The 27589-nt window shown below is 62.6% G+C and overlaps 3 protein-coding genes across 5 annotated transcripts in view; 2 read left to right on the top strand and 1 right to left on the bottom strand.

Annotated features, from left to right (window-relative positions):
• The window catches only part of CORO7 (coronin 7), a 34990-nt gene extending 9462 nt beyond the window's left edge, over positions 1 to 25528 (top strand). For 2 of the 3 annotated variants that reach the window (XM_085237726.1, XM_085237729.1), the window contains 20 exons: positions 4483 to 4569; positions 5057 to 5139; positions 20338 to 20392; positions 20461 to 20518; positions 20599 to 20744; positions 21638 to 21733; positions 22467 to 22586; positions 22664 to 22799; positions 22884 to 23059; positions 23153 to 23261; positions 23359 to 23445; positions 23546 to 23688; positions 23904 to 24008; positions 24111 to 24196; positions 24309 to 24450; positions 24551 to 24640; positions 24712 to 24828; positions 24897 to 25032; positions 25106 to 25351; positions 25424 to 25528. In XM_085237726.1, coding sequence (XP_085093852.1) covers positions 4483 to 4569; positions 5057 to 5139; positions 20338 to 20392; positions 20461 to 20518; positions 20599 to 20744; positions 21638 to 21733; positions 22467 to 22586; positions 22664 to 22799; positions 22884 to 23059; positions 23153 to 23261; positions 23359 to 23445; positions 23546 to 23688; positions 23904 to 24008; positions 24111 to 24196; positions 24309 to 24450; positions 24551 to 24640; positions 24712 to 24828; positions 24897 to 25032; positions 25106 to 25341 — 2208 coding nt within the window. In that variant the 3' untranslated portion in view covers positions 25342 to 25351; positions 25424 to 25528. The remainder of the gene's footprint in view (positions 1 to 4482; positions 4570 to 5056; positions 5140 to 20337; positions 20393 to 20460; positions 20519 to 20598; positions 20745 to 21637; positions 21734 to 22466; positions 22587 to 22663; positions 22800 to 22883; positions 23060 to 23152; positions 23262 to 23358; positions 23446 to 23545; positions 23689 to 23903; positions 24009 to 24110; positions 24197 to 24308; positions 24451 to 24550; positions 24641 to 24711; positions 24829 to 24896; positions 25033 to 25105; positions 25352 to 25423) is intronic. The other variant, XM_085237728.1, reaches the window with a different exon arrangement.
• Positions 11205 to 18711, bottom strand: VASN (vasorin). The gene is made up of 2 exons (XM_085237730.1): positions 18578 to 18711; positions 11205 to 13849 (listed from the first exon to the last, which is right to left on the bottom strand). The coding sequence occupies exon 2, from the start codon at positions 13837 to 13839 to the stop codon at positions 11779 to 11781; it is 2061 nt and encodes a 686-aa protein (XP_085093856.1). The 5' UTR covers positions 13840 to 13849; positions 18578 to 18711; the 3' UTR covers positions 11205 to 11778.
• Positions 25529 to 25556: 28 nt separating the features above from the next.
• On the top strand, positions 25557 to 27455 carry PAM16 (presequence translocase associated motor 16). Its single transcript, XM_085237740.1, has 5 exons — positions 25557 to 25760; positions 26031 to 26115; positions 26338 to 26477; positions 26767 to 26832; positions 27296 to 27455. Exons 1-5 carry the CDS (start codon positions 25758 to 25760, stop codon positions 27380 to 27382), a joined length of 381 nt encoding a protein of 126 aa, XP_085093866.1. The 5' UTR covers positions 25557 to 25757; the 3' UTR covers positions 27383 to 27455.
• The last annotated feature ends 134 nt before the right edge of the window (positions 27456 to 27589 follow it).

Raw genomic sequence — 27589 nt, 5'->3', positions numbered from 1 at the left:
CGGGGCCACGGCTGAGCGCAGCCAGTGTGGGATGAAGAGGAACTGTGCTTGTTCTCACGAGAAACTTCCCCCGATGCTGTTTTGGCAGAACTGGGGGCGAGGGAACGGCCACGCGCGTCGGGCGAGTGCACGCCTGTGCACACGTTTTATAGTGCTCCCTTGGAGCGCGATGCTTGTGCGACCGAGGCTGAGGGCAACTGGGGACAATTCAGGGTGTGTTTGTCCCCACAGTGGGTTATTTCCCTGCCTTGCAGGCCATGTCATGGGGAAAGGTAGGGACCTGGAGGTGCCTACCTCTGCCCGCGGCTCCCCTGTAGCCCTTCTTCCACACCCCAGCCATTGCCTCTGCATCCCACAAGCATGGCCACGCAGGCAGGGCAGTGCCAGGGCAAGGTGGATGTCCAGGCTGGAGCCACCCAGCCATGCCCACCATTTGGACCCTGCAGACCCTGATGTGACACCTTTGTCCTGGATCCTGCTTTGGCAATGGTTCTGTCCCTGGCCGCTGGTCCAGCTGGGCACCGCTCAGCAGGAGAAGGAGCAGCAGGACATGGGAGGCTCTCTGCTTGCCTCCCCACCCCAGCAGCGTGGTATCCCACGCTGGGGTCACCCTGGGGGTACCTGACTCCCAGCCTCATCAGCAGCTTCCTCTGGGCAGAGGGAAGGTCTGCAGCATCCCACATTCCCAAGGAGACCGTGGGAAGCTTTGAAAAAGTTGGCCAAGCTCTGGGCTGCCTATTTATAGCATTGCGCGCTCCACGCTCTCATGCTTCTGTTCCCCAGCGTAACTGCACGGGATTGTTTATATTTCCTCTGCTCTGCTTCCCCCTCGGCTATCCTTCGCAGGAATGCCGCTGGTATTGCAGATATGGGGAAGTCAAGGAGGATTCAGGCCGAGTCCCAGCATCACTGCGTGAGCCGAAGGGCTTACTCTCCACTGGGTGCCCGTCTGTCCTGCAGGCATACTGGGGACAGCCATGTGGGGTTGGTGGGTCACAGCCTTACTGTGCTACTGCTTGCTGATGTGTAGGTTGGGGAGTCGTGGGAGCCTCCTAGCTTACTGCCCAGAGGGTAGAGGGGTGCCACATTGGTCCCTTTCCACTGTGGCAACCACAAACTAAATCCAGTCTTCCCTTATCAGGACTGGCACAGGGCTGCTGGAGCTTTGCTGCAGGGAAGCTCTGTCTGCCATCCCGTTTGGATGCCCAGTAGCTGTAGTTTGGTGAGGTTCAGCAGAACCATGAGGCTCAGAGCAGCGTACTTTGTATGTGGCTGTCAGAGGCTGGCTCCGCTGAGGTCCAGCACCTCCTTTCTCTGCTTCAGGAGGAATGCAGCTTCTGAACACAAAGCCACCTTTTGGAGGCAAGTAGCCCCTCTAGCCTCGTGCTATCCCCTCCCTGTGTTCCTCTGTTGGAGGAGCTGCTCTGCAGACGTGGGGCCGGCCTGCTAGAAGCTGCTCTGCACTCCTGGCCACCTCTTGAGCGAGTGGGATTTGGCAGCGAGGGGAGATTGCATTCTTCTGCGGGGAGGATGCACCATGGTTAACCCCCTCAGCTCCCCTGGAAGCTTTTCCTCTGCCCTCTGGGCTCATGCCTGTTGGTGGCAGCAATTGCTTTCCCCGTCCTTTTCTCCACAGGGTTTGGATGCCTGCAGTCTGCCAGCTGTGGGCATGGCAGAACCGAGAGATTCCAGAGCTCAGGGGCTTTCCCCTGCTGTCTAGCCCTGCCCTGGGCTCCCCAGCCCCTGACCAAAGGTAAATATTCCAGGCAGAGTCTGGGATCGCCCTTGTGCAGGAGCAGCTTTTGCTTTGTGTCAGGCTCTCCTGGGCAGCCGAGGAGCCGAAATCTGCCGGCAGCTGTTGCCAGCTCATGCTGACCCACTGTGGCTGTGCTGCCAACAGCTGCATCTGACACGCCAGGCATGCTCCCCATGGTGTGGAGTGCTCAGCCACCCTGTGTCCCACAGCGTCCTTGGGGCTCTTCAGGGCTGGGGACCCCCTGGACTTGGTGTGAGTGCCAGGGCAGGATGGGGAACAGGAAGGTGTTGGGGATGAGCTGATCAGTGTGTGCACAATGAAGCTGCCATCATCATTTTTCTCCAAACCTGGGTTCTTGCCCAGCTCCAGCAGCCCCTTGGACCTACGTCCACTCTGGGATTCTCACCCGACCTCAGCACCCCTCTCACACCATCCCTTCCTGACCTCGGCATCTGCCTCCTGCACAGGACACAGGTGGGGGGTTCCTGGGGGCCCCCCGGGACCGGCTGCCACTAGGTGGAGCGGCACACGCGCCATCTGGCCCTGCGTGCTCACCTCTGGCAACATCTGCACAGCCTGGTGTCTGAGCCACCTCCGAAACCGGAGCGCCCCGGCCCCAGCCTCCCGCATATTTGCTGACATACGTACTGCTCAGCCCGGGATGGAACTAATGCAGAAAACATGTTTCCCCGCCGCAGCGTGCGCAACGTGGGCTGTGAGCAGCGAGGCCCCGCCAGGGCACTGGGCTGGGCTGGGCGAGGGTCCCAGCACCGTCTCTTCTCCGGAGTGATCCGAAGGCGCGTTCTGGCATGCTCTGCCCCATCCCACCCAGCTGGGGACCAGCCGTGGCTCCACCACGTTGCTCACAGGAGTGTTACAGCTCCCGCTGAGCTATGTGTGCTGCAGAGAGGCATTGCCACTGAGCATTCCCTGCTCTTTGCCAGCTGTGCCACCAGGGCTGACATCCCTGGCTCCCCTGCTGCTGCTTGCTCCACAGGACTGGGAGCCAGCAGAGCTGGCACATGAGACTTTCAAATCTCCAGCTGTCAAATTTTGGCTGCCACAGCCGTGTGGCTCAGGTGCAGAAGCAATCTCCTCGCCGACAATCCTGGCTGGGATTGGGCTTCCAGCTCTCCTGGCCCTGGCTCCCAGGGTTTCCTTCCCCTCTCAGCACTGATATTGGCTCCGTCCTTCTGTCTAGCAGCAAGGCGCTGGGCTGGCAGGGAGGGCTAGCAGCCCCCAGCCATCTATCTCACTGCCCCGTGTTGGGGCCCTCCTTGTTCTCACTGCAGTGACACAGCCCTCACACTGCACAGGGGACACGTCACCTGCTTAACCTGAAAGTGGGACAGGGATGAAGGTATGCTGGTCCTGGAGCCATGCAGGATGCAGTGGGAAGGATCAAGCAGGAAAGGAGAATGACATCGGGGGGTCTGTTCCACCAGGAAAGTCTCCAGTGCCAGTGGAGATGTGTTGGATCTTGCCCCACATCTTGCTGCTGCTGCAGGGAGAGCCGGGCTTGGCTTGGCTCCTCACAGGCCATGCTGGCTGGCGTGGCTGTGTTTGTCCTGGCAGGGGATGTGCTTGGCACCGTGTGCCCTCTCCCACCCTGGCTGTGGGCCCCAGCAGCTCCTCTATAGGACAGGCATCCCGCCGGGCCTTGAGGGGACTCCTGGCAGGGCTTCTCCCAGAAGCACAGCACCTCCGTGGGGCACAGCTCCTCCAGGTGCCAGGAGAGCATGTACATGCCATCCCCATATGCCTCCCACCATTGGTTTGCTTGCTCCCCTCTGTCCTTTGCAGGGGGCAGAGTCAGGAGTGCTGGGCTGTGTGGTGGTGCTGGAAGCACAGCACTCGGCTCAGCTCTCTTTTCCGTGACGGCTCTGGAAGCGTTGGTGGTTGGGCTGTTTTCTTGGCGCTGGTTAAGTGAGAGCGAGGGAGTTCCAGCACCTCCTGTGTCGCACAGCAAGCATTGCTGCAGGGTCCCGCTGGGACACCGGAACCGCAGGGCCCATCTGGGTACCACGTGGGAGCCAGCACTGTAACTCTTCCGCTCCTGTCCTCAGCAGAGCTGCACCAGGATCCAGCAGTGGGACTGGGGATGATGCCGCAGAGGGCAGGGCAAAGTCTCGGTGTGCTGGGAGGTCCTGGCCTCACAGCAACGCAAGGGGAGAGGGGCTGCTGGGTAGGACAGGGTGAGGAGCGCTGCTGGCCTCAGTTTACCATCAGTGTCTCAGTAGCCTCTGGACACACGTGGGGCACCTGCCTCCTGAGCTGGGATTTGGCACGGATGAGGAGCCCAGGATACAATTGGGGAAGTAAGTCCCTCTTGCACCCTGGCAGTGGCCGTGCTCATGTGTCTTGTTACCAGCATGGAGCAGCTTTTTGGCACGCTGACCCCAGGCTCCACATTTGGTGCAGGAGGAGCCATGGGTGGTGTTGGGATCCAGAAGCCATCCCACCATGCTCACGTTCCCTGCTTCCACCCTCCACTCACCCCAGTGACCATATTAACACCACCAAGGTGACCCCACAGGGATAGTCCCAGCATGGAGGCCGTCCCCGCTCCACTGGCACTCTGGGCACCTTTTGGTGGGGAGAAGCTCTGCCCCGTGCACTCAGCCCCGCAGTTGCTCACGGTCACGCTGTAGCTGCACACAGAGCATGGTCCTGCATGGTGTGGGCAGTGGCAATGCTGACGGCTCTGTCTGCTGTGTTCCTTGCAGAGTGTCCCAGGACATGAGAACAACAAGGACTCCCGGCTGCTCTGGATGGGAGCCAGCGATTGCCTCATCTCTGTGGGGTTCAGCCAGGTAGGGGCCTTGCTGGGAGGGCAGCTCTGTGCCAGCCGGGATTTCCCACCCTGTGCCAAGGCCACAGCACGGCCTCCCTGTGCATCTCTGCAGCGCTGCATGGGGCTCCCATCCAGCATGATGGCTGCAAGGCAAGGGCAGTCCCAGGGGCTTTTAGAGTGGCCTGTCTCAATAAGAGCAGGCTCCTCTCTGTCCCTATGGGTAGCAGAGCCTTCAGCCACCTCCTGTCCTTGCAGAACCCTGATTGCAGCCATGTCGAGCCGTGCTGGGCTCTCCTGGCCATGGAGCTGCTAGCACAGCAGCCACTGGCCCTCATATCCACAGCACCTCTGCTGCCCACCCTGCACTGCACCTGCAGCCCAGGGTGCTGAGTGCATTCGGCTGTGTCACCCCTGGTAGCAGAAGGAGGCAGCAGCAAAAGAAGGCAAGGACGTGGAGCGAGACAAGCAGCCACTGATGCAATCAATCCATGTCTTTGTCCCTGCAGATGCGTGAGCGGGAGGTGAAGCTCTGGGACACACGGAATTTCAGTGGCGCGACTTTCACCTTGGCACTGGATACCTCATCTGGGTAGGGATGGGGACTTACCATGGGGTGACAGAGGGAGGACGTGAAGTAGCACAGTGGTGCTGAGTAGGGATGTGCTTCAGTGCTTGGGGACCTGCAGTGAGCACAACAGGAGCTGGTGAGTGGCCCCTGGCATCAACAGCGCTCAACCAGAAAACCAGGGGCCAGGCTGGAGATGGCACGGCCATGTCCCTGGCACCAATCACTTGGGATGGGCGGGAGGTGACAGTGTCAGGGACAGTATGTCTGTGTCCTCAGCAGCGCTGTGACAGGCAACAGCAGTGCTGGCAGTGACTGCGTGTGCTGTGGGTGGCATATGTTGCTTGAGAACAGCCAGGCCTCTGACACAGTACTGCATGCGGGTGAACTCCTTTGGCACAGCTTGATCCCAACCCTTTGCTTGTGATGGGCTAGGCACTTTGTGCAGCAGCACAGGGGCTGCCCGGTGACAAGGGCTGCCTTCAGGGCATCCCTTTGGAAAGTGGTACAATGGCTCTCAGGACTGCAAGGGCACTTCTTTTCAAGGTGGTGATGATGTCTTTTGTCTTTGTGGCACCACTGGGGCTGTCAAGGTGACAAATGCCCCAGTTTGGGCTGGCCCCATCGCTCCGATGTACCCCTGCAAGCTGGCCATGGTGCACACAGGGAGATGGGAACCACTTGAGGGGCAGATGGAGGAGAAGGTAGTGTCTTCATCCCACCAGAGTGATGGAGGCTTGGGGCAAGGCCCTTGCTGTGCTGTGCTGGAAGCCTCTGGCTCTCTCCAGAGCCGCTGGCAAAGCAGCAGGGACACTGGGACCTTCACTGCAGAGAGCTGGCTCCATCACAGGCCAGAATGATGGAGCGGGCTAGGTGATTGGAGCAGCTGGGTGCTGGTACGTAGCCTCTGGCAAGGAGCTGAGTGAGCTGTGACAGCAGAAGCAGCACTTGGCTGCCCTACTGTGTCCCCACATGAGATGTCTGTCAGCCCCGAGACAGCAATTGGGATCTGCAGGAGAGGAGAGGAATGGTCGCTGCTGTGGTGTGGAAGTGCTGGCATGTCCCTGCTGGGAAAGTCAGCCTAGCATGGTGGCCAGGGAGCAGCCAAAGGTGGAGGCAGAGCAGGAGGCTTCAAAGAATCGCTCATCTTCTGCAAGCTCCCAGGGCTCCGGGCTTGCTGGCTACACTGGGACAATAGGCAGAGGCAGCCTCAGCTGGCTGTGCCTCCAAAAGAGTGAGACTGCTGCAGGGGAAAACACTCCTTCCCCAATGCTGGCGGGATGCTCCCAGGCTGTGGCTGCAGCCACCTCCCTGTGTGCCATTAGTGCCCAGAGTGAACCTCCTCCAGGGGATCCACACACATGGCATGCAGCTAAAGGGTGTGATGCTTTGGAGTCCTTTATGCAGAACCCCACAGCTGTGCAGTGCCTGCAGGAATCACCCCAAACCCTACCACTGCTTGGCCCCTGTGCACACAGGGACTCAGCTGGGGTGAGCCAGCCCATCTAAATTGGATCCAGACATGGGGCCGCACTCAGTCCCATTTGCGCAGGCTGCAGTTATTTTGGCTGCCGGCTTTATCGGCCGCCAGGAATGTGGCTGGCAGGCAGCGCGTGGTGTGTCAGCCCGTGGCTTGGTGAGGCTGCAGCTGCATGGCAATCGGTGCTGATAAGGCGGCGGCAAAGAGGGGCCGGGAGCACACGGGGCCTGGCTCTGGGGAGCAGTGAGCAGGGGGAGGTGTTTGTAGTACAGATACAGGGGTCACACACAGCCCATCCCCACCGCAGCTGGGGATGCGGCCACCTCGAGGCCGGGTGTGGAGGAGCTGCTCTCAGGCACCATCTCAGAGGTGCCAGCCCCCCAGCTCGTTGCTACCATCTTTTCCCCACTGCGCCATCTCCATCCTAGCACGCCTCACTGCCCATGATCGAGTTTGTACACGGGCACGCTGGGCCGTGGGTCTCCATCACGGGCACACACGGCCATCGAGCAGCGCTGCCTGGTGCTGACCGTGCAGGCTGCGCGGCGCACAGCAACTCATTGAGGAAGCAATCAGTGGGCGGGCAGGAAGCTCATACCATTCATTACTGACGCCGCATGGCAGGAAGGGGAGCATGCAGCATGCCTTGGGCCCCTTGCCTGTGTGGCCTCAGGTACCCAGTAGCACCCCAAAGCAGATAGAGAACAGCTGCAGCATGCCCAGCCCCGACACACTGCCATGCCCCCACTGAGCCCTATGGGTCGTTGTGTTCTTGTCCAACATCACTGGAGTAGGGGCACCCCAGTTTCTCCTCTACATCTTTAAGTGTGTTTTGGGGGTGCCCCTCTCACCTGTGTGGGTGAGAGCTGTGCAAATGCAGAAACCTTGCTATGAAAGCATGGGGCAGCAACACCTGGCACAGCCCAGACCCTGTGGCAGGAGGCGTGGGTGGCCCCAGCCCCACTCCATGTTGCCATCCCCAGCATGCCGCCTGTTGCTCCCTTTGAATCGGGTTTTGTCTTCCCTCTGGCCCTCTTTAATTAGATCAAGGAGCAGCAGGAATAGGCCTCAATAGGTTATTGTTGCCCTAAATTGTAACCAGCACCGGTGGAGTTGGGTTACGGGCTCAGCCGCGGGGTCAGCGGCCAGACCTGATGCAGCAGCCCACAGCCTGGTGCCATTTCCACATGGCAGCGGCAATGAGAACAGTGGTGCCTTGTTGTGCTGCACCACCAGCTCTGCAGTGTCCCCAAAGCCCCAAAATACTGGGTTCTAAAGACAGGAGCATCTGCCAGGAGCCCCATCTGCTTGGCATCCCTGTACGATGCCTATCCTCACACCCCTCAGTGCCACCACGTTCCCATTGTGCTGCACAGGTGCCATGAAAGCACTGGGTCAGGGACAGTTTTTGGGAGGGCCAAGCAATGGGGCCCTGCGTGGAGTGAAGTCCTCAGGGCTGGGCGGCACGTGCAGGGAAGGAAGGCGGTTTTAGAGAGCTCAAGCTCTGTTTGGCTGCAGGATGTGAAGGGTGGTTCCCCCCGGGGATGCTGACCCGGACGGGATCAATTCACTGCCCAACACCCATCAGTGTTCCAGAGCCAAAGTCGGAGCTCAGACTGAGGATTTGCTCACTCGTCATCTCCCAGCTGAAGGGCTCCAGCTTTCGTGCATGCCAAGGCACACGCCTCCAGTGTCACACTGTCACTTCCACACTCATTGGCTGTGAGGGGACTGTTAATGTACATTTGGATGTGATCCCCACACCCTCAGCTTCTCAAGGCTCCCCGCTGCGATGGGACTCATCCTAGGGGTGCACACATCCAAATCCCCATGCAGTAGCTCCAGCAGGACCTCCCCCTGTCCTGACGTGGCCATTGAGCCATATGTGCTGGCTTTTCCCAGCACCTAGCAGCCATTTCCTATGATTCTGGGGCATTTTGGGGTTTTCCAACAACACCCACCCCATCTGCAATGCCTCAGTGGCAGAGCCCTGAGCAGGATGGATCTCTGTCCCAATACCCACCTCCAAAACAGTAGCGTACCTGCTAACCCCCACCCTCACCCCCAGGCTTTTCTCTCTGCTCCTGCCAGCTCCTGGTGCCCACACCTGGCACAAGGAGGGATGAAGGTGTCCCACTGCTGCTTGGAGGGGTTAACGCCGTGCGGCCCCACAGCCCACTCTGCTCCTGCAAAAATAGCCGTGTGCCTTGCTCTGGCGGGAGTGTGGTGAGCTCCGTCACTGCCGAAATCGCTCCCAGATGGGCCACAGCCCCATCCCAGCCTCGTGCTGGCCCACAGCCGCCTCTGCGGGCGACCGCCGCTCCCCAGCCCTGGCCTCGTCAGCTTTCCAGGAAGCCGGCAATATTTCTGCCTTTCCACAAGCTCCTCCTGGCAGCCGAGGCTTCACCGCAGTACGCGGGGGCTGCAGGACACTGACACACATGGCACCCTCCTCCAGCTCACTGTGGACATCCCTCACCCCGGGGCAGGGGGTTGGGGACCCTGGCACCCCTGCTGTGGCCCTGCAAAGCTGTGTGTCCTGCCAGGGCTCTTCTGCAGCCATGGCTACCCAGCGTGGGCTGCCAGGTGTTGGGGACACCATGATGTGTCCCACTGCCTGCTGAGCCCCAGCCGGAGTGCTTTGTCCCCAGGGCACTCGGTGACCACCCTGTGGGCTTGAACAGCAAAAGGGATTTTTTTTGGTTTCATGTCAAGGGGTTTTGCAATCCGTTCCCTGCGCTGATTCAGCTCGGAGGAATTAGCAGCGCCGCACAATGTGCCGTGCTCATCTGCTCTGGGCTGCAGTGGAGCTGGCAGCAGGCGGGGGGACTTCTGCACTTAGTGTAGGGAACTGCGGGGGTTTTGAGGCTGCATATTTGGGGCCGTGAGGGCAATTTTGGGGCTGCAACAGAACTTTTTGGGTGCAGTTGAGCTCCTGTAAAGCCATGCGGGTTCAGGGGTGCGTGCCAAGTATCAAGGGATCCAAGTGCCACGCTTTGCTGCCACTGCTGTGTTCCCGCATGCCAGGGCTGTGCTCAGCCACAGTGCCCAGTTTGCTGCCCAGGGGACCCTGGTACAGCAGCTATGTGCTGGGGAAGCAGGGAGGTGGCAGCAGAAGGGCTGTGGAATGAAACCCCAAAGTGCAAGATGAAAGCTGTGCCATGTGCCAGCAGTATCCTTGAATGCCACTGTGCTGACACCATGGCACGAGTGGATGGGGACCAAGTGGCACCGCTGTGCCAGCACAGTGCTTAAGAGTTGCTGAAAGCTGCCAACCCAGCAGGGTCCTGGAGCCCATAGGAATAATGGGAAGGGAAAAGAAAGGGGCACAGAGGGAAGGGGCTCCATGGTCAGTCCTGGCTGGGGCCACAGTGGTGACACAGGGAGCACCCACCACTCGCCGGCACGGGGCTCGAGCTCCGCCGGGGAGTTTTCTGCTCTCCTTGCAAGGCTGGAAAATATACAAAGCTTGCAGTGAAAATATTTACACAGCAGCAATTTTCAGAGGAATTTGGGATGTTAATTTGAAAAATCTGTGGGGAGAGAACCACAATGGGCCCTTTGAGCGGGCGAGCGTGGCCCTCGCGCCTGCCCGCCCGCGCCAGAGAGGGGCCCCCGCCACCGCCGTGCCGGCCCTAATGGGAGCCAGCCCTGCCGGAAACCCACCTGGGAGCCGGGGGGGTGCAGACGGCCCCGCCGCCGCCCCGCGCCCCTAATTGCATCCAGAGCACACGAGGCCGGGTCAGGGCCATGCCCTATGGGTGCACCCAGGGGGCCCAGCGAGGCGGGGGCTACATGGCGCTCACCTGAGGAGGGGTTCCCAGCTCCGCAGCCCTCTCGGCAGCTGGCCGTGGCGGCATTTCAGCCTGCTTTGCTCACTTTCTCCAAATAAAACATACCTCCGCGGGCAGGGACCCAACCTGGAAAATTCCAGCCCAAAAGATAAAGGATTGGAAAACGATTAAAACCAGAGGTTGGAACAGAAAGCACTTGGCAGCAGGAACCTAGTGCCGGCCCCAAGCCCCCGCCGCAGTCAGCGCACGAGCACGGCCAGGGGCTCACACATAGGAGTGGGGGCCCGACGTGGCTACCTCAGCCATGGCCGTGGTCACAGACCCTGGGCAGGGAGCTGTGGCCGTGCTGCGGACTGCAACCATGCTGCAGGCTGCACTTGGCCACGCTCACCTCAGGCATATCGAGGCTGGAGGCTCAGTGCCAGCAGAGCCCCCCGCAGCCCCTCAGCCCTGCAGTGAGGAGGAGGAGGGTGACGTCAGGAGGTTATCGGGTTGGGCCGGGCTGTGTGTCCGCCGCCCCGCAGCCATCTGGCAGCGCACGCGATGAAGTCAGGCGGGATGATGTGCAGGGCCAGGGCGCGTTCGGAGCTCGCCGCCTCTGTTTTGGTGACACCTCCTTAGCACTCGCAGTGGGGGGTGGATTCGTGGGGGATCCTCCTCAGAATGGGGGAAACCACCCTCTGTGCTCTGAGTCATCTGCTGACAGCAAGAAGGGGACAAGGGGACACAGGGACACGGGCACGGCCCTGGGGCAAGCCGTGCTGCGCAGTCGCTGGGGGGTCCTGCAGCCCCCACCTTGCCAACTCTGGGCAGGATTTCTCGTTGTTGTTGTTGTTATTCTTTTATTATTTTTTTTACAAAATGACATCCTTCTGGTCTGCCTTACAAAACCTGTACTAGAAAAAGTTTTCCCAGAAGAAATGGGAAATAACCGCGTATAAATATTCTCTCTGAGTTTGTAAAGCTCTGGTTCCCCGTGCGCCCGCGCGGCGCGTCCTTCAGCCCGGCGGTGCTGAGGTGCACAGCTCCTCAGCCGGGCCGCGCCGCTCACATCAGCTCCAGGGAGTGGGGACCGCGGCCACGCTCCACTGAGGGGCCCTGTTGCCAGCACATCGCCGCCCCTCAGCCGAGTCACCGCCGTCGTCCTTCTGTCTTCCTTCCTAGCACTCGCTAAAACAAGAAGGCCGACCCAAACCTGAATTAAAAAGCAAAACCTTCGCTGCCCGCGTTCTGCGTCGGGTCACGGGAATCAAGGCACTTAGGGCCGAGCGGTGCAATCGGTGACTGCTCCCCACGTGTGTAAGCCCCTCAGAATTGCACGTTATGGGTTTGGGCTCAGTTAACTCCCCGCCGTTCCTCGGCCCGGAGGTGCCACGCAGCGCTCCCGGCTCAGAAGTAGGAGGGCTTCAGTGCTGCACTGTTGTTGTTGCTGGGGTAGTGCGCCTGCATCAGCGGCACCTCGCATTCGGGGCCACCCGCCAGCACCGCATTCTCGGGCCCCCGGCAGCCGTGCCCGCCCCGCTCGCCGTTCTCTAGGCACGCCTTCACACCCTCCAGCTCCAGCGGGCCGGCCTCCACCCCGCCCCCTGCGTGCTCCTTGGCCCGGCGGTGCCGGCGGTAGTAAGTGACTGCCGTCACCACCACCACCAGCAGCAGCACGGCGGCCAACGCGGGGACGATCATCAGGGCCAGGTTGTTGTCCTTGCTCTGGGTGACAGGTGAGTGCTGCTGGTGGCTCGCCGGCAAGGTGTGCGCCTCCACGCAGAACTCCTCCCTGGAGCCCTTTTCCCCCAGCGGCCCCACACACACGCGGTAGGTGCAGTTGGGTTTCAGTGCCCGCACTGTGTACTCGGAGAGAGAAGCCGGCAAGCGGAGCATCACGGGGCGCTTCTCCGGCCCGGAGAGGTTGCGGTAGCTCAGCCGGATGCCCTTCAGCTGGGCTTTGGACTGGAAGTAGTTCTGCAGGTCCACCCGCAGTGAGGTGCTGCTCACCTGTGTGATGCTGATCTTCCGGCTCGGAGGTGCTGCTGGTGTGGCTGGGGACAGCGTCGTGCCCCTCGCCGCCGCCTCCTCTTCTTCCTCCTCTTCTTCGTCCTCCTCACAGAATGCCCCAGCAAAGCCTGGTGGGCACAGGCACCACAGGTGACTGTGGGCACCCAGCTGGCAGGTGCCACCATTCAAACACGTGCGTGGGGGGCAGAGCTGCGGCGGGGGGCTGCTGGCAGCTGGAGTGAGGCTGAAGGGCACCGGTGTGGAGCTGAAGGGGACGGCGCGGGGCTGCGGGGTGGCGATGGTGGTGCTGGGCTCCGGCGGCGGGCGGCTGCCGGTGGGAATGGGCACAGGTGGTCGCGGCGCAGTGGTGCGTGGAGGGGAGGTGGTGGCAGCAGTGGTGGTGGTGGTGGTGGGGCAGCCAAAGTCGGCATACTGCAGGTGGTGGAGGAGCTTCCCTGAGTTTTTTGGGGGGAAGTGGCAGCGTGTCTCCTCGGGCCGCCGGAGGAGCACACCGCTGGCGTTCACCCACTGCACCAGCCAGCTCATCTGGCAGATGCAGTTGAAGGGGTTTCCGGAAGCTGTCATGGCACGGAGCCTCGGGAAGAACCTGGAGAAGTCCCGAGGAATGGTGTTGATGTTGAGGTTGCTGATATCCAGCTCCTGCAGGTTGTGAAGGCCACGGAAGTCCTCAGGTGGCAGCTGGGAGATGTGCGCGTTGCCAGCCAGGCTGAGCTTGGTGAGGCTGCCCAGGCGCCGCAGTACCACCGGCACGCGCTCCAGCAGGTTGTCAGAGACGTCCAGCTCGTGCAGGTTGTTCTGGGGCTGGAAGAGCTCCTCGTCCAAGCTCGTCAGACCCAGCCCTGCGATCTTCAGGGACTCGATGTTTATGGCATGGAGGGTGCCAGGCGCAATGGTAGGGATCTTGTTCCAGCTGATGTCCAGCAGGAGGAGGTTGGGCAGGTCAAGCGGGGGCACGGCCCGGAGCTGGTTGTTCTGCAGCTTCAGCTCAAGGAGATTCTCCAGCGTGTCGAACGCGGTGGCGTGGATGTGCTGGATCCTGTTCTTCTGCAGGTAGAGCCGCTCCAGCAGCCGCAGCCCGTGGAAGGTCTCGTTGGTGATCTCCTGCAGCTGGTTGGAGGACAGGTCCAAGTTGACGAGCTCCGTTAGGGGCTGGAAGATGTTTTTCTGGATGCTAGTGATCTTGTTTTGTGAGAGGTCCAAGAGCTGCAGGGCAGGCAGCCCTGCAAAGCTGTCCTCGCTGAGCGTCGTGATACCATTCTCAAAGACATAGAGGGAGAGGGTGCTGGGGGGCAGCCCTCGTGGCACAGTGTGGCCCCGCCTGGCCGCGCACAGGATGGTCGTGGGGTCCTGGCACTGGCAGCCTGTGGGACATGCCCGTGCCAGCTGCCCAGGGTGCAACAGCAGCAGCAGCAGCGTGCAAAGGACCAGCTGGTTCATGGTGTCAGCTCTGTGGGAGAGAGGTTTGCATGAGGATACTGTCGCCCAGGCACGCATGGCTTCACACACAAAGCACACAGCATTTTGGGCAGCGCTCAGGAAGGGGCTGGCTCCAAAATGCTCCCAGGCCAGGCTGGCGTGGGAACCCCTGACCTGGCTCCTGGTGGGGCAGGGACAGCTGTGCTCAGCCCTGCCACCACTGGCTGCCCACCTCCCTTCCTTCCCTGCCTGGGACACTCCAGCCCCAAAGTGACCATAGCGGAGCCTGAAGGCCTCTGCTGCTGCTCTGCCCCGTGCATGAAGCATTGCACGGGCTGCTAAGCGCTCCGCTGTCCCCCTCCCCACATCCCCTGGATTTAGAGCCACGCACCCCCAGCTCCTCCATGCGCGGTGTCATGGCTCGTGGGGCAACACGACCCACATGGCGGGCGGCAGGGAAAGGGCCCCTCCTTTCCCGGCTGCTCTCGGCAGGGTGCAAACCAAACATGTGGGACGCGCCGCCTCCATCCCAGCAGACGCACCCGGCTCGGCCTCCGCCAGCGAAGGGGGTGGGAGCCAGCCCTGCTTCCCGCAGCCGAGCAGGACTTAACCCTTTCCTTGTGCCGTCCGTGCAGCAGCCACCCGCCTGAGCCCCCCAGGACCCCACACCATAGGATTCTGCCCCTGCCATTGCTTCACCCCATAAGAGCTGTGAGGTGACCCGTATGGGTTGGGTGTGTGGCCCCCAGCACTAGGCTGAAACCCAGCACAGTGTTTTGGGGAGTTTGTCGGTACTGTGAGGTACTCAGATGGTGATGCTGTTTACAGCAACCAGAGCTGGAGGTTTCGCCTACACCAGGGAAGCACAGGAGCTGGTGGTGGCTGTGGCACTCAAAGGCAGTGGTACCTGGAGGTGGCACTGCCATGAGGTGACCTGGGCCAATGAAATGCTGCTGGTGTGAGGACAAAGCAGCCACTGTCCCTGCCACAGCAGGGTGGCTCAGGGACACGGCTGCAAGGAAGCAGAGTTTGGGGACTGACAGTTTGGGGACTGCAGCACTGCTGATGGGCCCTGGGGAGCCCTTGCCCAGCCCTGTCCTGCTCCAAGGGCCCTGGGCCAAGCTGTGACCCTGCAGTGGGCTCAGCCCTTGGCAGACCTCCAGTGCTCTTGTCTCCCAAATCCCTGGCTGCACGTGGCGACTTTGCATCCCAAAAAGCTTCCTCTGTTGGCATCCCAAGATTCTGGCACAGCACCGGCCTCGTTGGTTGCAGAGCCCCTGGGCTACAATCCCCATCCCTCTGGCACTGACTGACTGGGACACAGGAGACCGAAGAGAGGATGCTCCTGGTGTGAGCAGGGCTGAAACAAGCCCTGCTCCAGCTCCTCTGTGCCCACGTCCCAGGGACAGACATGCTGGCTGATGTCCTTGCTCAGGACACGGCTCGTCTCTCAGCCCTGTCTTTCAGCTCTTTTAATGACAGCCCTAATTAGTGCAGGCAAGGGGTGAGACGCAGGGCTGAGGGCAGGAGGGCCAGGGCCCTGCCTCCTTCATCACTGCATGGCAGGGCACATAGGGTGACAGAGGGGCTCTGCGGGGTGTATGGCCCTAGCAGCCCCTTCCCAGCGCGCCAGTCACCTCCTCCCCTTCTGGCGAGCCGCTGAAAGTCGTTAATAGCTGCAGGCAAATAAACCCTGCAACTCACTGGGGCCCCGCTGTGCGCGGGGGGCTACCGGGTAGCACAGCAGCACATGCTGCTGGCTGCCCCATGCCCCGCCATGGGGGGCCTCAGCCGGCTGTGCCGAGCCCCGGTTGTGCCATTGGGCAACACCACACCACGAGTCCCCCCAGATTACCGCGCTCGCCTACAGCAGGACAGGGTTAAGGAGGAGGCTGTGGGCTCGGGGTGCGCCCAAGGGTGGGGTGCGCCCGCGCCGCTGGGCAGGGTCACCACAGCTGCCTGAGTCACTTGGCCCAGGGACACCAGCACTGGGAGGAGCCGCTCTGTGGCCATGCAGTCACGGTCACTGAGCCCCTGGCCCACGCCCCGTGCGTGGGTAAGCCTGGGGCAGGGTACCCAGCAAGCCATAGTCATGGTGACGTGCTGTGCCAAAAGAGCATCATGCAGCCTCATGAAGTGGCTGGGGGACACTGCTGGCATTAAGCACTGAGCCGGCGGATGGAGGTGACAGCACCAACCCTCAGCTTGGACATGGGACAGCTGAGCAGGGACAGCAGGCACGCTGGGATGGCCAAAGCCTCGAGGGCAGCATGGTGCGGGGCTGTGCCTGCTGGGGTGGGCAGCATGGTGCCGGCGGGGCACAGGCCCTGGGTTGGGACCTGGTTTTGCAATGCCAGGGTCGGGTTTCGCTGACGTGTCCGTGCTGCAACCAGCTGCTGACTCTGAGCCTCTCAGCCCTTTAATTATGCTGGCATTTCCTCCCCAGCTGCCAGGCTCCGCTCACTGGCCCCGAGCAGGTTGGGCTGGGTCGTGACCGCGGCCGAGCATCCTGCCTTGCCGGTCAGGCACCACGCGCTCCACCTGTGGCTCCACACCTCTGCCACCACTCTGCCAGCACCATCGTGTCGTGCTCCTGCAGCACACACCAGCATGCTGCCCAGCCCCTTGATGAGCACGTGGGGCCAAGAGGTGAGCCCAGCCTGGAGCCTGGAGCCTGGCAGCTTGGCAGGGGCAGCATGGCCGCACCGGGGAGAAGCGGTTCTCCCAGAGGTGCTTGGCCATCTTGCCCTGGCAGCGGCCCGCTGCTCCTTGGCTGAGCTCCCCAGGCCTGCACCGCAGATACTTGCCGAATTATTCATATTTTCCGGCTGCAGGAGGATCCAGGCTCAGCCTCCCCCTCTTGCACAGCCTCTCCCTGCCAGCCTGAGGGAGTGGGAGCACTGTTCCCATTCCCTGGGTTGAGCAGCTGGGTGTCCACTTGGTGCACATGGGGACATGGCACCCCTTTCTGTGCCCAAGGGAGAGCCCGATGCCAGCCAGGCACAGCACGGGGTGGGTGGCAGCACCGGCTGCTGTGGTGACAGTAGTGTGTCCCTAACCCTAAGCTGCAGGGTGACACCTGGGCAGGAGGGGACAGTTGGAGCTCCAGACTGCCACAAGGAAGCTAATGTTGGCCCTGCCACTGGGTGAGCATCCCCGGTACTACCAGTGCCTGCAGGGCTGTGCGCTCACCTAGGTCTGTGCCCATCTGGCTCTGAGGCTGGCGAGCCCAGGGTGCCCTGAACCCCAGGACTGGGCCTTAAGGGCCAGAGGGGACTGCGCAGTCCCACAAGCTCTCATCCCACCCCATGTCACGGTGGATTCCTGAGCCGGGGGTATCCAGCACAGCCGGGACACCCCTCCTGTCCCCACACCCCGGTGAGTGAGGCCCCGTGTCCGCTCGGCTCCCCGTGCAGAACAAAGCCGCCGTTGTTGCCGGCACGCAGCCAGCCCGGTGGGCACCGGCACACGCAGCTCCATCCCCACCACCGCCCTGGGCCCCGCACAGAGGAATGCAGGGCCTTCCCCAGCTCCGTGACGCCCCCGAACACCCCCGTGTCGGTGCGTGCCCCCTCCCCGTGCCCAGCGGAGCTGCACGACCAGCCCCTAATCCCCCTTTTCCCTTCCAGACGCCCTCCGCCGCAGCTCCCACCTCCTCCCGCGCTCCCTCCCTATTTAATTAAAGTTTCCGCAGCAGCCAGGGAGGAATGCGGGCCTGCTTATTGCCTCCCCCCCGCGCCAGCCCCTCGGCCTGCTCCTGCCCCGGTGACCCGGCCACGCTCTCAGGTGCCGGGAAGGGGAAAAACCAGCAGAGCCGCTTCGCCCGGAGCCAGCGGTGCCGCCCCGCTGCCACGCGCGGATTCCTGCGGCCTGACTGTGGCCGTGCTGTCCCCGAGCGCTTCCTCCCGCCGCGTCCCGTCGGGTGGCGGAGCCAGCCGGGCAGGCAGCGTTGCGTCAGGGCGACCCGGCTGGGCCACCGGGCTTGGCGTGGTGCGAGGAAAAATAGTAATTAGTGTCATTCGTCACGGCGGCACGGCCCAGCGCCGCGTGGGCAGCACCCGGTCCTCGGTCAGACCAGGCCGCCGCCACGGGGACGGGACGGGCTCGCTCGAGGATGGGGACTCGCTTCTGCTCGGTGCTGTCACCGCAGCGTCGCCCGCTGGGATGCCCGGGTGCTGCTGGCGGTTCGGTGGGCACAAGGGAGGAGTGAGGGATGCTCAGCCCCTGTCACGGCCGGCAGGGTGGCAGCTCCGGTGTCACTCCAGCAGGCGCAGCAGGAAGCCGGTGGGGCATCCCCGTGGCCGGCGGCCAGGCTGATCGGTGCCCTGCTGGCACGCTTCCCCATCGGACGCTGGTGCCAGAGGCTCCCTGCTTGCTATCCCCCGAGCAGCGAGCCCTGCTGCCGCATTGGGATGGGCACGCATGGATGGACCGCATCGGGTCCCACACGTATCCTGGAGCCTGGCTGCTGGCAGGATGGGTCACTGTCACCCAGCCAGCAGCAGTGACACCTAGGGACAGCAGGAGTCCCCCCGGCCACACGTCATCCCTCCCCACGACGACGCACCAGGGTCTGCCCGTGGGACGGGACCCGCGAGGCCATCGTGCTGGGGACCGGCCACCAGCGCCCTCGTCCCCGTACGCCACCGGGCTGCCGCCGAGGCTCCATCCCTAGCCAAGACGGGGTCACCCTGTGACCCAGCAGGGACGGCCGAGCACAGACTGCCGGTCCCTCCCGGCCCGTGGTCGCGGCACTCACCGGGGCCGGGCGGGGCCGTGCCGGACACTCACTCCATGGCGGCGGGCGGATGCTCCCCTCTCTGGCGGCGCCGGGCCCGGGGGGCGGCTTTTAGGACGAGGGGCGTGGCCTGGCGCTGGGGGGCGGGGCCGACTCTCCCGCCGCCTTCCTATTGGCTGTGAGGACCAGGGGGCGATGGTCGGGGCGGGGCTTCCAAGTAGGCTCCGCCCCCTGCGCACCTGGGGCCCGGTGTGGGGGGACCCCAGGGACCCGCTGGCACCCCCGGGTGTGGGTACGGGTGTGGGTACGGGCATCTTCCCCTGTCCCCAGCACCCATGGGCCCCAAGCACCTCCAGACCCTGACAGGCCTGTAGCACCAGGGCTGGGCATCCCAGCAACCCTGGTTCAGCATGCCCTAGCTGACCCGTCACCCAAGTATGGGTCCCAGTTGCCCCAGGGCCGCTGGGAATCCCAGCCTCCTGTGTCCCAGTGTCTCCAGCACCCCTAGTGCTATGCTACCCCATTACCTTGTTAGCTGCCCGGCCAGGGATCAGTGTGCTTTGGGGCACACCGCCATTGTGCAGTAGGGACGGGGGCTGTGCGTGTCGTTGAAGGGCTGTCGCGAAGCCCACGTGACAGCAGTGCTGCACTGAGCACTGCAGGATAACATTCACCACCCCGAGATGTCCCAGCAGCAGAGCTGCCCTTGTCCCAGCCGTTGCCCCTGGTGGTGGTGGCAGTGCAGGGCTGACGACAGCGATCCCCGTGCTTGCCACGGCTACTCGGCATTGTTTGTCCACGTCGTGCCAACAAACACGGGCTGGGATTGCGCCGTACTGGCTGGGGCTGCCCCTGATGTCTGCTTGCTGCCCCGCGCTGTCCCTGCCATGGAGACCCGCCGTGGTGCAGGGCTGCGGGGCCGGGCAGCCTTTGTTTGGCTGTTTCCTCAAAGTCGATCCGTGTAAAATCCCGGCACCGCACGTGCTCCCTTCCCCCAGCCGGCACAACCACAAAAATGTCAACCCGAAAGTAATATATTGTCCCTTTGTTCTCCTGAAAGTTGCCTCTGGAGTTTTCTCCTCCACACCCATATCATGGGGAAGGAAGAGAAGGGGTTCGGTGCTCCATGTCCCCTCCGGCCACCAAGCATCCCCCGTGTGCAGGATGGGACAGGGACAAGGACAGGGATGAGGCACACTGCAGCCAGCCAGCCCAGCTGGCAGCCCCAACCACAGGACTGGTGGGGCAGCGTGTGCCAGCGAGGTGTGTGGTGTGCAGGCTGCACCCCATGGCCCCGCGCCCACCCCATCCTGGCCAAGCTGGCCCGGGCAGCCCGGAGCTGTGCCTGCAGGGCCAGGTGGGCCCCGGGTTTCCTCACCTGTGGTGGCACCTGCATGCCCCGTGCCCTCACTGCCGTGCCACACACTGGCACACTTCAGGAACTATGGGCGGCCGCCAAGGTCTTGCTGCCATAAAGCTGTCACAGTAGGGCTGAGCGTGGCAGGGCTGTAGCGTGGGAAGCTGTAAATGGGGGAGATGCCAAGGGCCGTTCCCATGTGCCAGACCCAGGGCACCCAGCACTCCCTGCTGCCATGGGCACGGTTGGACCCTGCCCAGTACTTTTCTGGCACCACCAGGAAAATGGGACTGGGCTTGGGGTGCCCATGGGGGAACAGGTCAAGAGGGCAGGATCCAGCCCTGCCTTTATTGGGGTGCTGCCGTGTGCCAGGGCAGACTGCTGAGCCCCATTCCCAGTGCTCAGCACCTTCCTTTCCTTGTAGGGCCGTGATCCCGCTGTATGACGCCGACACAGGGCTGCTGGTGCTGGCGGGGAAGGTGAGGAGCTGGGGCGGTGGGACACAGCAATGTGATCCTACACCCTGCTTACTCCTCATCTCTGCCAGGGAGAAAACCTCCTGTACTGCTTGGAGGCGGCATCGGCTCAGCCTGTCCTCACCCAAGGTAAACAGAATGCATCCTACACTGGGGTGCTTTGACCCCTACTCCTGCCCCCACCCCAAGGCTGTCCTGCCTGTCTGCAGTCACTCAGTGCCTGATGGAGGGACACACACGGGGCCTGGCCACTGTTCCCCGCCTGGCCCTGGACGTCATGGCCTGCGAGGTGCTCCGCGTCCTGCAGCTCACCGACACCTTCCTTGTCCCTGTCAGCTACATTGTGCCTCGCAAGGTGAGCGCGTGTGAGGCCATCAGACAGAGCCTCAGCTCCAAGCTTGGTCCCTGTGACCCCACGTCCTCGTGCCCTGGTGCTTTCCCTGTCACTCACCACAGCATACAGGGCAAAGGTGCTGCCAGTGCGCTCAGGTTTTTCCTTCCATTGGCATCATTCCCCTGAAGCATTTTTCTGAATGACAGAAAAAAAACAGGGTGGCAGCTTAAGAAAATGCCCTTTTCTGTAAACAGACACTATTGTGGAAAAACCCACCTTTAAAAAAAAGAAACAGAGCGTAAGCACTGCTGCAGGGCGGCCACAGGCTGGGGTGGACCAGGGCTCTGCCCCCACAGGGACACTGCCACAGGCAGGGCTCAGCCCCTGGGGAAATGGAGACAGCCACCACTCACTCTGGGAGCCCCCAACTCATTCCCTTGCCCTCACGCTGGGGAATGGAGAGCAGCCAGGTGTGATGGGGAGTAGAGGGGAGACTCAGGTTTCCAGGCTAAGGTGAGGGAAACCTGTGGGGGATGAAACCTGGGCACTACATGCTGAAGTCTTTGGGCTGGGGACTGAAATCTGGTGCTGGTGTTGGGTAGCAGAGGCTGGGTGCTCAAGGCTGCAACGCCAGGAGCCGCAGGCCAGCAGCTGGGGGCTGCATTTCAGAACTTGGATGCTTTCAGGGTGCCCAGCGCAGCCCAAAGCCAAGCAGCATCTGATAGCTACAGGCTCCAGCATGCAGCTCTGCGGCTGAGGCTCCGCACCACCAGGGTGTCCAGGGGTCTCCTACGTGGAGCCACCAGTGCTCAGTGACAGCAAGGGACAGCAGGCAGAGCACCAGTTCACATCCCACCTAGTGCGGGCAAGCACAGTGGCTCAGTACAGCGGTCTTGCCATTCCCTCTCCTGCAGTCCAACCAGGAATTCCACGAGGATCTGTTCCCTGACTGTGCTGGGATGCTGCCAGCCACAGATGCCCAATCCTGGTGGACAGGGGACAGTCAGCAGGTGAGTGGCAGCCAGGAGGATTCCCCGAGGGTGGCAGCACCTGGGGCTGGGCACAGCGCTGGCACGGGCACAGCACTGGCACAGCCACTGCGCTGCCTTGGGATGGGGCCAGGACATGCATGGAAGGGGAGTGGAGATTTACACAAATTGCACGTTTGCCAAAAGCCAAGGAGTTTTTGGGGAGCACACGGGCTGTGTGCCCCCTCCTGACTGTGGAGTGGGAAAAGTGTTTGAGGACGAGACGCACAGCACTGCACCTTGGCTGCAGCAGTTGGCTTTGAATGCAAACGCAGCTTCAGGAGATCTCATCTGCTCCCACCCAGTTTAAAATGGTTTTCCAGGAAGAAACTGCTCAGAAATGTTCTTCTGCAGTCAGCTGAGCTCTGATTTCCATCTAGGTGCAGCAAAGAGTAAAAATCTAATCAAGAAAAGGCATTTCCCCCACCTTCTTTAAAAATGTAGACATTCTGAGACACTATAAATGTGTATTGGAACCACTTAACGATTCCAAAGCTGTGAGCCAGAGAGGGGCCTCCTGCAAATCAGGAGCACCCCCATAAGCCAGACACCACAAGCAGCAGGTTTCAGTGGGGATGATTACAAAACCAGGGGGAAAAAAAGGAGGTTTTGTGGGGGATGAACCAGCTAGCTCCCTGACACAGCCAGCAGCTGGGATGCTGCGGCAGGCTCTCCTCTGCCGATGCCTGCTGGTCACAGCGCTGCTGCTTGGCAGGTGGGGAGGGTGAGCCTGCACCCAGCACGGAGACCCACACAGACCTTCTGCTCCCCGCTCATCGCCGCCGTGCACAGCACCCAGCTGCCCAATGACGGCCCCGTGGATACTGACCGCAGTGTGAGCACAGGGATAAGGGGGGCCCCGGGGGTGGCAGAGCTGGGGGAGCACCTCCTGCCCACCACTGTCTCCTGTAGGAGGGCAGTGGCTACTCTTCGCCCTCCGGCTCGCTGACCTCACCGAGCAGCGTCAGCGCCTCACTCTCCACCAGCACCGCCCCCTCCAGTGGCTTCATCAGCAGCCCCAGCCAGAAGTCACTGCAGAGTATTTTGGGTGAGTGGGCAGCAGGGTGGGCTCGGCATCACCGGTCCATGTGGCCGGAGGAGCCGTGGCACTCAGCAGCATCCACCCACGCAGGGCCCAGCTCCCGCTTCCGGCACACACAGGGCACAGTGCTGCACCGTGACACCCACATCACCAACCTGCGGGGGCTGAGCCTCACCACACCGGGCGAGAGCGACGGCTTCTGTGCCAACCACCAGCGAGTTGCCCTCCCACTGCTCTCTGCTGGTGGCCAGATCGCTGTCCTTGAGGTACTGCAGTCAGGAGCAATTCTTGGTGCCATCACTGCAAGCAGCACATTGGCACCTGACGCATGCCCCAGGTGATGCTTTGCTTTCCATCAGCTCTCCAAACCAGGCCGTCTCCCCGACATGGCTGTGCCCACCATCCAGAATGGTGCAGCAGTGTCCGACCTCTCCTGGGACCCCTTTGACCCACGGCGCCTTGCAGTCGGTACACACTGGCACCAGCACCCTGCCATGGGTCGCCGTGCCCCACACTGCTGCTCACCCCCTGCCTGTGTCTCTCTCTGCCTGTGTCGGTGCTGCAGCGGGGGAGGATGCCAAGATCCGGCTGTGGCGGGTGCCTGAGGGCGGGCTGCGGGACACACTGCAGGAGCCTGAGGCCGTGCTGAGAGGTGAGCGTGGTGCACGGACACAGCTCAAGAACTGGCAGTGAGGACAGGTGGGTCTGGTGGTGTCCCTGTCCCAGTGCTGGCACTCTGCTCTTCTCACCAGGGCACACGGAGAAGATCTACTCCATCCGCTTCCACCCTGTGGCAGCCGACCTCCTTGTCTCCTCTTCCTACGACATGACAGTGCGGATCTGGGAGCTGGGTGCGGGGCAGGAGGTGCTGTGCCTGCAGGGACACACAGACCAGGTAGGGGAAGGGATTACCAGGGGGCCACTCAGACATACCACGGCAGCGCAACTGGATGTCAGCTTGAAGCTGGCTCCTGAATTACAGTGCTGAGATGGTGCTGGGGGAAAGTGACTTCAGGCTACCAAAAGGGCAACATAGCTGGCCACCAAGTCCCCTAGGCCAGCCAAGCACTGGGGCACAGATCTGTAACAGAGGCATCCTCCATCTTCCAGATTTTCAGCCTGGCCTGGAGCCCTGATGGGAGGAAGCTGGCAACAGCAAGCAAGGATGGCCGGTTGCGGCTCTATGAGCCTCGGTGCAGCCTCCAGCCCCAGCAGGTGGGACCACAGTGTGGGATGGGATAGCTGGGGGGACAGATCCCACCATGGGGAGCTGCTGGGCAGGGCATGCTGCCAGTCATCCTCCTTCTCCTCATACAGGAGGGTCGTGGCCCCGAGGGAGGCCGTGGGGCACGCGTGGTCTGGGTGTGCGGAGGTGATTTCCTCCTCGTGTCCGGCTTTGACAGGTGAGGGTGGGCACGCACCACCACTGGGCATGGTCCCAGAGGATAAGGCATTCCTCAGTGCCCACCATGGGGACACACTGGGTTCTGCCATTGCACCTGCTCACCCCCACAGCCGCAGCGAGAGGAAGATCCTTCTGTACCGTGCACAGGCCCTGCCTGATGGGCCCCTCTCTGTTCTCGGCCTCGATGTGGCCCCATCCACACTCCTGCCCTTCTACGACGAGGACACCAGTGTTGTCTTCCTCACCGGCAAGGTGAGATGGAGCTTGCCTGTTTCTAGGGGGCTCCCCCACACAGGGCACCACGGTGTGGGGTCCTCGTGCCCTCACAGCAGCCCCCATCCCACTGTCCCAGGGTGACACCAGAGTCTTCCTTTACGAGGTGACTCCCGAGCCACCCTATTTCCTCGAGTGCAACAGCTTCACCTCCAGCGACCCCCACAAGGTGAGAGGGTGCCCTCCGGGGCCATGCCGCCTGCCCCGCTCCCAGCCCTGCTCACACATTCGTCCCATCAGGGCTTCGTCTTCCTGCGCAAGACCGTGTGCAACGTGCGGGAGGTGGAGTTTGCCCGGGCGCTGCGGCTGGGACAGGGCAGCCTCGAGCCGGTGGCTTTCCGTGTGCCTCGTGTCAAGGTAGTCACCGGGCTCGGCCGTGTGGGGGTCAAAGCAACGGGCCGCCCTCACCATCCTATGCCCTGCAGAAAGAGTATTTCCAAGAGGACATCTTCCCTCCGACCCGCGTGTGGTGGGAGCCGGCCCTGAGCGCCAGCGCCTGGCTGGGGGGAGCGGAGGGGCAGCAGGGCCGCGCTGAGCTCCGTCCTGCCGACATGGAGCCAGGTGGGTGTGTAGGGCCTTGCGGGCATGGGACCACCCAGGTGTGGGACCGGCCTGCATCACGCTGCCCTCACAGTCAGCCAGGCCCCGAGGGAGGCACCGGCACGGAAGTTTGTCCCTGCGGCCACGTATCTGGGGGAGAAGACAGATGAGCAGAAGAAGGAGGAGGTGAGTGCGGGGATGGTGGGACCGCAGCCTCAGGACGCCCCGACCCACGGCCCTGCTTGTCCCGCAGCTCCTCAGTGCCATGGTGGCCCGGCTGGGGAACCGCCACGACCCGCTGCCGCAGGACTCCTTCGAAGGCGTGGATGAGGCCGAGTGGGTAAGCGAGGCGGGGATGAGGGGAGAGGCCGCGAGGACCGGGATCGGGCCTCACCGAGTCCCGCCTCCACAGGACTAGGCCGCAGGCGGACCTCACGGCGCCGCACGGACACCGAGCCTCGCCGGAGAGGAGTCATCTCAAGGGGACCGGCCCCGCCATTAAAGCCGCTGCAGCCCCGCCCGTGGCTCCTGTGCTTGTGTGAGGGAACGGAGGAGGACGGGCGGGGGGAAATGGCGGCCGCTCTCCCGCCTCTTTAGCGCGCGTGCGCGGCGCTCGCGGCCCGGACCTCCCCTCCCAGCGCCGCCGCCAGGGGGCGCCGTCGTCTGGTGGAGGGCGACGCTCCGCCCCTCGCCCTCTGCTCTCTGACCCCGCGCCCTTGCGGGGAGCGGAAGAGGCGGTGGGGACGATGGTGAGCGGCGGGTCGGGGATCGCTGTGCAGCCCCAACGGGGACGCAGAGCTCGGGGAGGGGATGGCGAGGCGAGTCAGGGCTCGGGGAGCCGCGCGGGGCTCAAGGTCCGGGGATAGCGGGCGTGGGACGGGTCGCGTGCGGAGCGGCGGCGCCAGGGGAGGTGGAGGCGGTTCTGGGCCGCGGCCGGGGGGAAACGGGGCCCGGCGGGCGGCAGGGTGTCTGTGGGGCTCCGGTGGGCCGGGACCGTGACAGCCGGCCGGTCCCCGCAGGCCAAGTACCTGGCGCAGATCATCCTGGTCGGGGCCCAAGTGGTCGGACGGGCCTTCATGAGAGCGCTGCGCCAGGAGTTCGCAGGTAGGAGCTGAGCCCGGCCCCTCGTGGGCTGTGTGCAGGGAGGGGACACCTCCCTCCTGCTGCCACCTCCCCGGCACCGGGCAGAGAGGGGAGCTGGGTGACCCCGTGGAACGGGTGGGCGGCTGGCGTGGATGGGGCTTCGTGGCTCAGCCCTGCCTGGGAGCCCCGTGGCTGTGGGGACTCTGGGGTTGTGGGTGGAGGACTGACGGTGTCCCCGGGCAGCGAGCCGAGCTGCAGCAGATGCACGGGGCCGCTCAGAGAGGCCTCAGTCTGCCGCCGCCTCCAGGATCATTGGCATCAGCCTCCAAGAAGCTCAGCAGATCCTCAATGTTTCCAGCCTCAACCCGGAGGAGATCCAAAAGGTAGAGGTTTCCTCAGAGCAACGCGGCTGGGGAGAGCTGGCACGGGGTGGTGGGGGCCCCTGGAAGTGTGTGGGTACAGTCCTTGGGCATGGTTCATTCTGGGAGAGGTCTGCCTGCTCCAGCTGCAGCACAGTTTGCCCAGCAGAGCTGCTGGAGAGGGACACCTCCTCCTCCAAAGGTGTCTGTCACCACTGCATGAAGCAGCCTCACCTCCAGGAGCCAGAGGCCGCTGGGATTTGGGGAGGGGGAGTGCAGGGGGCAGCTCCTGATGGAGGCTTTCCTTTGGCAGAACTACGACCATTTGTTCAAGGTGAACGACAAGTCGGTGGGAGGCTCCTTCTACCTGCAGTCCAAGGTGAGCAAAGGAAGGAGAGCTATGGAGTCTCCCAGCTATGCCCTCAGTCCATCTAGCTACCTTTGATTGGGCAGGATCCTTCCAGAAACAGATGTTTTGGGGCAGTACCACTTCCTGCTTGGGCTGAACCCATTAGTGGGCCGCAAAGGGAGAGCTTTGCTGCCTCTTCCTGGCTGTTTAGGGAGGGAATGGTGGCTATTGGCACCAGCCAAGCAGAACGGTGCCAGAAAAGGGCTGGGGATAGGTTTTATCCCCACCCTTCATCATGCTGGAGGCCTGCCAGCACTCGAGGATGCCTGTGGGGTAGCACAGAGCTGAGGGACCCACAGCATTAGCAGTCAGCATGGATGAACCCCTTCCACGGTCCTGCTAAAGCATGAAGGACTCAGAGCCCGGTGCTGGTGGGCAGGGAGGCGTGGGTGCCTCCCTGCCCTCTGCATCAGCCCGTCCCCTCATCCTGCAGGTGGTGAGAGCCAAGGAGCGGCTGGACGAGGAGCTGCGCATCCAGGCCAAGGACGAGAAGGAGAAAGGCTGGAAAGCCGAGACGTGACTCTCGTCATTTGTATCACTGCTTCCCTCTCCCTTAAGTTATAGGTGGCCAATAAACGCCGTGTCCTCCACCACCTGGCCTGGCTGCTCTGCTCCCTGGGAGGGACAGGGGACGGCCCCAGCCGTGCTGCTGCCTTGGTGCTGTGCCCCGGCTGTCGGTGTGCAGTGCAGAAACCTGACCCAGTCACAGTGGGCCGGCACGGGCTGG

This window comes from Meleagris gallopavo, chromosome 16 (assembly GCF_905368555.1).
Source record: "Meleagris gallopavo chromosome 16, MGAL_WU_HG_1.1, whole genome shotgun sequence".
NCBI lineage: Eukaryota > Metazoa > Chordata > Aves > Galliformes > Phasianidae > Meleagris > Meleagris gallopavo.
Note: the sequence above shows the minus strand (reverse complement) of the source record. Positions and strands in the feature narration are given on the sequence as shown.